The 9,190-nt window shown below is 55.1% G+C and overlaps 1 protein-coding gene across 1 annotated transcript in view; it reads right to left on the bottom strand.

Moving 5' to 3' along the window:
* Positions 1-9,190, bottom strand: part of CAMK2B (calcium/calmodulin-dependent protein kinase II beta) — a 63,447-nt gene that overhangs the window by 41,397 nt on the left and 12,860 nt on the right. Inside the window, exon 3 of the mRNA XM_010829115.1 lies at positions 3,128-3,187. Coding sequence (XP_010827417.1) covers positions 3,128-3,187 — 60 coding nt within the window. The remainder of the gene's footprint in view (positions 1-3,127; positions 3,188-9,190) is intronic.

Here is a 9,190-nt window from a genome sequence, read left to right as displayed (position 1 = left end):
GAGGCTGGAAGGAGGCTGAGAGGAGGCTGAGGGCTGCCCTTCTCAAAGTCAAGGCTGATGGCTCTACTCACTCCTGATGGGGCCCATTTTAAAAGGCTGTAGATGGTTCTGCCTACCATGGGCTCTGTTTATTCTGTCACCCACAGCTCCAGGGGCAGGGAGGGAAGCTTGGGACACACTCACCTGCTGAGTGGCAACCTCTCAGGGTGGCCACTGCCCACCACTGAGGTGAGAGTGGAGGAAGCCTTGCCCTTGGCTAAGTCTCCACTCCAGGCACCCACCAGCAATGGGAAATATGCACTGAATAGGAATTCCAGAGACCCCAGGTGGAGGGGGCCGACCTCACAGACAGTCGGGTACAACACGGACATGTGTGTGGAGGGCACAACCCACAGTGAGGCCTTGGAGCTCATGTCCATCCTGGATACCCTGGCCTGCTTCCTGGGGATCCACATGCTGCAGTGGGGCTGCCCAGTCCCCACAGTGTACCCACACAGGACACTGCCAAGGCAGCCCTCACCTGTCTCCTCTGCCCAGGTGCCTGCTTGTCTCTGCACAGGAACTAAAGCCCCGAGAGTGGTGCGGCTCTGCCTCTGGGCTGCTCCCTGGGGGCCTGATTCTGGGTACCCGCTCCTGATCAGACAGCCCAGCCAGCAGCCAGGAGACACCGTGCGCTACCGTGTTGGCTATGAGGGGCATTCACATCCTCTGATGAGCCTCCTTTAAGAGGAGAGCTGGGCTCCTTCAAACAAACAGAATAAGGCAAGGCGGCGGCATCACCGCTTCCCGACCAAACCATCAGAAGGCATGGTGCTTCCTCCAGAAGTTAAACACAGAAGCACCACATGGTCTAGCCGTTCCACTGCGAGGTTTACCCCCAAAGGACTGAAAGCAGAGATCCAGAAAGAGACTTGTACACCCATGTTCATGGCATCGTTACTCACAATAGCCAACAGGCAGAAAAAGGCCGAGTGTCCACTGACGGATGAATGGATAAGCACAAGAAAAAGGCCGAGTGTCCACTGACGGATGAATGGATAAGCACAAGAAAAAGGCCGAGTGTCCACTGACGGATGAATGGGTAAGCACAATGTGAGACACAGACACAGTGCATATTATTCAGCTTTAAAAGGAAGGGAACTCTGACACCTACTACGACAAGGATGAGGCCTGAGGACGTTAGGCTGAGTAAAATAAACCGGTCCCCGAAAGACAAACACGGTAGGGTCCCATTGATGAGGCTCCTAGGGTGTCGAATTCATAGACAGAAAGCAGAATGGTGGGTGGCAGGGCCTGGCGGTGCGGGTGGGGGCCAGTGTTAACAGATGCAGAGTTTCCACTGGCGATGATGAAAAAAGTTTTGAGTACAGATAAGGGCGATGGTTACATAACATGTGAATGTACGTAACGCCACAGAACTGTACACTTAACACTAGTTAAACTGATAAATATTGTTCTGTATATTTTGACACAGTTGGGGGGCACTCTCTTCCTTGTTCTCCTTCCCTCACCATCTCTCTGTCTCCGTCTTTATCTCTGTCTTTTTCTTTCTTTCTCCGTCTCTCTATGTGTCTCTCTCTGTTTCCCTCTGGCTCTGGCTCTGCTTCTCTGTCCTTTTCTTTCTGTGTGTCTCTCTCACTTTCTGTCACCCTCTCTGTCTCTGTCTGTCTGTCTCTGGAGCCCTGAGCATGGCTGGCTCAGAGCCAGGCCACCTGCCCAGCTGCCCCAGACCCCCGGACTCAAGAGAATCCTACCCTGCTGTTGCTGTCTTAAACGTCATAGTAAGTATTGAACAAAAACATTGATCCCGTAAAATGTGTGGCAGCCTCAATCACTCAGCTGAACTGCTCTTGAATCCACAGAAATGGAGAAAATCAGTGCCTGTTGGTTGAGTTTTGGGGTGATTTGTTGTTAAGCCTGGACCACTGACACACTTGTGAAACACTCCCAGTCCACGAACAAGAAGACTGGGGCTCTGAGCAGTTCAGTGATTGCTACAGCTTCTCTGGTGGGGGAGGCGGGACCCGAATCCAGGTTTCTGAGCTCCAAACCTCTGAACACTGCCTCGGAAACGAGGGCCTTCACAGCTTATGCCCTGCTTCCCAGGGGAGCCCTCTCAGCTCTTCCCAGGGTCCCTCCCTGGGGCCGAGGCCCTGGTCTGGGAGTGGCATGGACACGGCTGCTCAGCACAGCCTGGCACCCCTGAAACAGAGTCCTGGGAACCATCCCGGTGCCTGAGTCAAACATGGGTGAGAGGGCCCAGGAATCCACCCTGACAAGTTCCCTGGGTGCCTCTGAGGCCACAGGCCCACCGTCCCCTCTGTGTCTCCTGGCTACCTCCCAGTGTGGGCCAGGTCTGGGTCCTGGGCTCCTCAGAAGTCCCTGTAGGGATGAGAAGTGAAGAAGGACAGGCAGCTGTGCTGTGGGGTCAAGGGGCCCCTCACAGCTGAGGCGGGTGGGCAGAAGCTGACAGACCCCAGGAAATCTGCACCGACTTCCGGGGTCTAGGGTCCCAGCAGCTCCTGTGACCATGTCTGGGCTGAGTCTGTACTTAGTCTGGAGGTTGCAGAAAGAAGGGACCTAACACAGGCAGGGCAGTACACTCCCTGAGGCCAACACGCGGGCTCCGGGGACTCCGCGGACTCTGCGGGCCCCCAGGGCAGCTGATCCCCACCCCAGACGGCAGTTCCAAGAGCCCTGGGCTGGGGGAGAGCAGAGGTCCTCCAGAATCAGACCTCGGTCCTCAGACCTCAGACCTCAGAGCTCAGGCTGGGGCTGGGCTGGCTGTGGTCTTTGGTTTCCAAACTTTTTTCCCTGTAATCAGGCCATCACATTGCTTTTCTGAAGCGTCAGAATGTTAGGCTCCTATGTGTTATCACCAGGATCTTGGCACAGAGTTACAGAGTGATGGGCAGGGACACATCCAGGAGGAACCCGGCCTTGAGGGGGCTGCCCCAAAGTCTGTGCAGGAATCCCTCTGGGTCAAAAGGAAGAGATGTTTCCAGGGGCCTGAGGGTGGAAACCTCAATGGGGAAGGAAAGGGACGCCTTTAGGGTCCTCCTGCTGTCTGTAATGGGAGAGCTGGGACACCCCCCTCCCACCTCCCCCCCCACCGTGGCCCGCTCACCAATGTTGGAATGCTTCAGGAGAGGGCAGATTCGAGCCTCTCTCTCCAGCTTCTGGTGATCTGGGGAGAGAAAGGGACACAGCATCACCTTGTGACCCTGCAGCCAGTGGCACCCTGGAGCCCCTCGACGGCATGCTGGACGGGCGGCCAACAAGACTCACGGCTGGGGCACGTGGCCAACACTTCCTGCGATGTCTACACGGCTGACCACCACCTGCCCAGGGGACATGTCAGGTTGTGCCCCCTCCCCACGCCCGGACCCCCAGCTGGCAGCGCTGGCGCTGGAATAGGCTGCCCAGGGCCTGGAGCGAGAGGCCCGGGGGAGGCATGGTTGGTGCTCACTCGGGGCCAAAAGTTTCCCCCACGTGGTGCAGAAAGAGAAAATGCCGGCTGTCAGCAACAGAACTGACAGCACCAATTTAATCCTTTCCTTATCTGTCCTAATTCTGTTCTCTGTGGAGCTTTCTGCTGAGGCCTAGTTTGTTCATCAGAGGCAGCCGTGGGCTGGCAGAGCAGCACTGTCGGCCGACTGGGGGCGTCCGACCAGTGTGCGGGGTCAGTCTGGGGCCAGGCCTTCCTCTGGAGGGACATGTGCGGAAGGATGTGTGACCTGGCAAACCTGCCCCCCACCCCACGCACAACCTACAAAACACAGGCCTGGGTTTTGACGGGTCCTGGTGTCGATGCCAGGTCAGCAGGAAGAAGGGTCAAGGCCTCAGAGGACCTTCCACAGGATCTAACTTTTTACACAGGCAAGATGAGGCTCCCTAAAATTATGTTTTAGAGAGTCCTTTTGAAATTTATGAAACAAAGTGGTCATGGGTATGCAACATGATCCCCAGATTTTCAAAATGGTAGACTTCGGACCAAGCCTTAAAAATTAACAACCATTACTCAGAAAGCTTGAGAGAAATAAAAATTCCCTAAGTCATCCAAAAAAAAAAGCCTCAGAAGGAAGTCGCCCCAGGCAAGACTGCTACTGATCCTGAAACTACCCCTCCTCGCCCAGCCCTGTGTGCCTCCTTCCACCCCCAGAAGCACAGAACCTCAATTCCCTGCCCCCAAGGGCTGAGCAACTTATCAGCCAGAAGTTTTATATTTCAAACAAACAGAGGTGCCAGGAGGATTTTTAAAGCTGATGAGATTATAATGGCAAAAAACTGAAAAAAACCCCCACAAAAACCTATTTCCACAGACCAGAGAAGGCAGAAATAAATCACACAACAGAACACACCCATCCGTGTGCATATCACCCCAGTCTCCCAACATGAGGCCAAGTGGAAGAAGCCGCTCACAGAGGAAGACCCAAACTGCACTTCATTCACGTCGAGGCCAACAAGCAGGGCACTGGCACACGTGCGGCCGGATGGCGAACAAAGGCGGGGGATCAGGAAGGGGGCTGCCCCGGGGTGGGATGTGACTGGAGAGGGGGCGTCCGGGGCCTGGAACACCTGCCCCCACCCCTGCTTGCCCTGGGCCCTTCACAGTGAGGGCCTGAGGACAGTAATATACCAGAGAAGCCCACAGGATCACCTGATTCACTAGGGAAGTCCTGACAGCCCCACTAGCGGGACTCAGTTAATGGGCTAATCACAACATGTTCTCAGAAGCAGTAAAGCCTCTGGGCAGGCCTCCTCAGACCTGCCCGCCCATCCCTGGCTCTGCTGGGAAGCGGGTGGACTGCGCAGATGGGGAAGACCCAGCCACCAAGTCTTCCTGTAGGAAGGGCGCCCCCTTGCCATTCTATGGTCAGCTCTCACTGGGCTGCGTGATGGTGGTGGGCTGGGAGCCTCAGGACAGCCCTGAACATGGACATACCTGCAAACAGGCATGTGCCCTTTTAGAGAGGGAAAGTCATGCCTGCAGACAGAACATCTCCAGGAGATCCAGCAGGCTCTCCCTCCTCTCAGGATGGGCACTCAGCCCGCCGCCCCCGACCCCCGCCGCCGCCCAGAAATGCTAACACCTCCCTGAGCTGCTCATCTGGCTCCCACCTGTCTTTCCAGACCCCTTGTGACTGGGAGGGCTCTGGCAAAACCACAGGGCAGTGGGTGGGCCTTCGGGACAGACCCGCACGTCTTGCCTCACTCCATCTCCATCTTGCCCTCACCTCCATACCCAATGCAGCAAACGCCCCCCATCCTGCTGGGGGCAGGTACAGCATCAGTAGACAAGATGAAGCCTGAGTCACCCACCATTCGGAAGGATACGTGGAAAACAGCTACAGAAGGACACAAGCGGCGTGGCTTCCACTTTTCCGCCTGTATGAAGCTCATAAACAGGCTTCACCAAACCTAACAGGGTGGGGGTCAGGGTCCTATCTGCGAGGCTCACTCTAGAGGGGAGGGGAGTGGTCCTTGCAACAGCCAGGATGGCAGCTCCCCCGCAGGCCGGAGTAGGGAGGCCTGGAAGTGCAGGCTGGTGGGTTCAGGGGTTGTTCTGTTCTTGCTTAGTGTTTTATTTGACACTATCTGAAGACTTTTTCAAACTTTAAGCTGCAAGAATAGCACAAAGTGCTAATGGATGGGGCATTTCTGTATCATCTCTGTTCTTCCCATGCACGTACTAACTTCCTCTGCAGCATGAGCAAGTAAGCCCCGTACTTCATCTCCTCTCACCAGGCTAACAGCTCGGTGTGTGTTTTGTAAGAACAAGGACGTTCTCTTACGTAATCTCAATGCAGTTACCCTACTCACTAAATCCAATGCAGATACAATACTCAGTCCAACCTACAGTCCATATTCCAGTTTTGTCCCTGTCCCCATAATGTCATAGCTCATTTCCTCCTGATGTGGACGGCTAATGAATAGCTCATCTACATGCAGACAGGGCCGGAGCAAGGCTGAGGTCAGAAAAAACCCAGGATGGTAAGGTGATAAGAGCAGGGGTGGTCGTCTTTCCTGGAAAAATTGCCTGATTGCAGTCATAAAATTAAAAGTCAGGAGAAAATTCATGTGGAGACCCATCTTTGGGAAGCAGGTCATTTTATTACTGAGTCTTATCATCAATGGCAGAGCCCCATCCCAAAAATCTTGACCTACTCCTGAGTGTGTTTGGGGGATAAATTACTTGTTTGGGGCCAAGAAGGGGCACCAGGTTGCCCAGCCCAGGTGCAGATGTCTACCCCATGGCCACGCAGGTTTTTGACCCTCTTGGCTGTCTCCTTTCCATATCAGGCACAGCAGCACTTGACCAGAGAGCAGCTCTGAAACTCTGTATCACAACACATGTTCTAAGTTGGTCAAAGTCCAAGTGCAGGCATCTCATTAAGATCATAACTGCTTTGCTGTGGGTGGCAGAATTATGAGTAAGTTTATTCTTTATATTCTTTCCCCACCTTTGACAACAACCTTGTGTTACTTTTGACACAGGGAAAAATATTGTTTTGTTTTGTTTAATTTGGTCCTGTCTCCAGTAAGCACAAAGTCAGTGGTTAAATATGATGAAGGTGTGTTCTAAAAGCTGCTGAAATATTTGCCCTGAAAATCTAAGCTGATATTCTGTGACCTTGGATGGGAATCAGAAGCCATAGGAAGGGGCTGGAGAAGGAGGCTGTCGCTCTCCAGTCCAGTAGGCTGACCTCGGGCCAGGCATGTGGCCGTGGGAGGAAGAACCCAGCATCCCACTCTGCCTACATTCTCTGATTTGCTTTCAGATCTTCCTGACCAGGAATCGAACCGGGGTCTCCTGCATTGCAGGTAGGTTCTTTACCAGCTGAGCTACCAGGGATGCCCCTCTACAAAGTCGAGGAGCTACTATCCCTGAATTTCAAAATTAACATCGTAATAGACAACCATAGACATGGTTGGGGGAGTCAAATTTAACCCAGTCTGCTTCGCACAAGAAGTGCATCCCAGCCCGAAACTGTCAGTGAGAACCTGGGAGGACACTCCACCTAAGCCGTCCCCTGGTGGGCAGCAGGACATATGATGGGCCAGCGACCCGGAGCAAGCTCTGTGGCTTCTCGGGGCTGCCGCACCTGATCAGCCTGCCACCCGCCTCCCTCCCAGAACTCTGGCCCCAGAGACTTGTCTGGACTCAGAAGACCACAGCAGTGACCACCGAGCAGCCCATGAAAAGAACACAGTCAGAAGGCTGCCCACCCCAACCAGGACCCCTCAGCATGCTGGGCACCCCAGCCTGGTGCTCCCTCCTGAGGGAGGTCCAAGAGTCCTCTTGAGCAGCCAGACCCTGCCATGCCCACTGCAGTGATGTCCTGGCTGGGCGGGCGGTGAGCAACCTCAACAGAGGCCAACCAGCAACTTCCAGGGCTCTAGAGGTCATGGGGGCATTGAGCCCAGCTGAGAGGCTCAAAAAGGCCCTCCCAGAGCTGCGGCCTGGTGCCCCTGAAGGGTCTGGGTGTCCAGAGCTGCCCTGAGACCCAGGCACCTGCTGCTTGTGACTCACTGCCATGTCAGCTAGTGTTCAGTTACTAACATTGGTATGTGGCTCGGCATGTGTCCCACACCTGTGCAGGTTTGCATCCAAGGATGAGTGAGCCCTGAGAATCCACCCCACTGACACCCCTATGCATCCTGCCCCCAGACAGTGTTGGGTCCCCTCTCCCACATTGGTTCCTTCATCTCCCCTCACGCACACTGGCTCTCGGGTCTCAGGGTAACCTCTGAATCAGGGTGTGGAAGAATGAAGGGTCAGGGAGTGAGGGTGCAAGCCAAACTCCCTCCAGCCTCCAGAACCCCACCCTGTTGAAGGGAGGCCTCTCTCCCCTCCTCCCACCCACAGACTGAGCATGTCCCAGGAAGCCCGGGGACACCCATCCTGGGTCCCAAGGAGTAGAGCAGCAGTACCATGAGCCCCAAGGACAGCAGGGTAGGGGGTGGGAGGACTCACGAGGGATGCCAGAGAGGGGGTTTGGAGGAGTCTGCCAAATGGCAACTCACTCCAGTACTCTTGCCTAGAAAATCCCATGGACAGAGGGGCTTGGTGGGCTACAGTCCATGGGGTTGTGAAGAGTCGGACACTACTGAGCAACTTCACTTTCACTTTTCACTTTCATGCACTGGAGAAGGAAATGGCAACCCATTCCAGTGTTCCTGCCTGGAGAATCCCAGGGACAGGGGAGCCTGGTGGGCTGCCGTCCATGGGGTCTCACAGAGTCAGACACGACTGAAGTGACTTAGCAGTAGCCAGCAGCCATTCCTGGGGGTACAGCTTCAGTTCTCACACCCCCTCTGATGTGATGCTCTAAAAGGGAACTCCCGAGTTCAGCCATCTTGTAAAAGCTCAGGCATCTTATGGATCTGCACCCATGGAGACCCACCTAAGTATCTGTGGGCTGGTAGCCAAAGATGACTGGTGTGGTGCGTCTAGGGCAACCTGATGCACACACATGACATTTACACCTGCTCCCCAGAGTCAGCAGAGGCAGAAACAAGCTATTTATTTCTCCTGCCAGAGAAACACCCCCTGATAAAACACAGCATTCACTTACACCCCATGAAAGTGCTTATCCAACAAAACAAAAAGATCTTTAGTCAAAGACACCAGCTACATGGGACCTGTGATCAGCGGCTCCTGCACCCTAAGCTCCTGCCACAGCCCACGAAGCTTCAGCCAGCAGCTCCGCAGCCTGTGTCCCTGGCAACGCAGGGCCTGGAAGCTTCTGAGTGATTCTACCTTGATCTTAGTGCCAGGCGTGCCCCCCCATCATGGAGGTCCCCAAGGTGGGTGGCCAGGGGACCCGGGAAGGGAGGTGGCCCGGTGCAGTTCCCAGACCCCAGGAGGCCCCAGGAGGCGGGGACAGGTCCATATGGGGCTGCTACTCTGTTGTAGCTGGCACCCACCACCCACCAGGAAGGAAATGGGCAGGGGACCCCCAAGGAGCAGGACGGGGCTGGCGCGGCCACACACAGCCATCGGGCCGCGGGCTCCACCTGGTGGTCTCAGCGTTAGCTGTTTCACTCTGATGCCCTGAAGAATGGCAGCGGGAGACTCAAACCAGCTCTGTACTATCCTAAACTCATCAGTGAGGCGGGCGCCCGCAGCCACAGACCCCCCAGATGGGAGAACCTAGAGCTGAGTCAAGAACGAAGAGGAGGCTGC

Source organism: Bison bison, unplaced genomic scaffold, assembly GCF_000754665.1.
Source record: "Bison bison bison isolate TAMUID 2011002044 unplaced genomic scaffold, Bison_UMD1.0 scf7180017864499, whole genome shotgun sequence".
NCBI lineage: Eukaryota > Metazoa > Chordata > Mammalia > Artiodactyla > Bovidae > Bison > Bison bison.
This window is presented reverse-complemented; position numbering and strand designations above follow the sequence as displayed.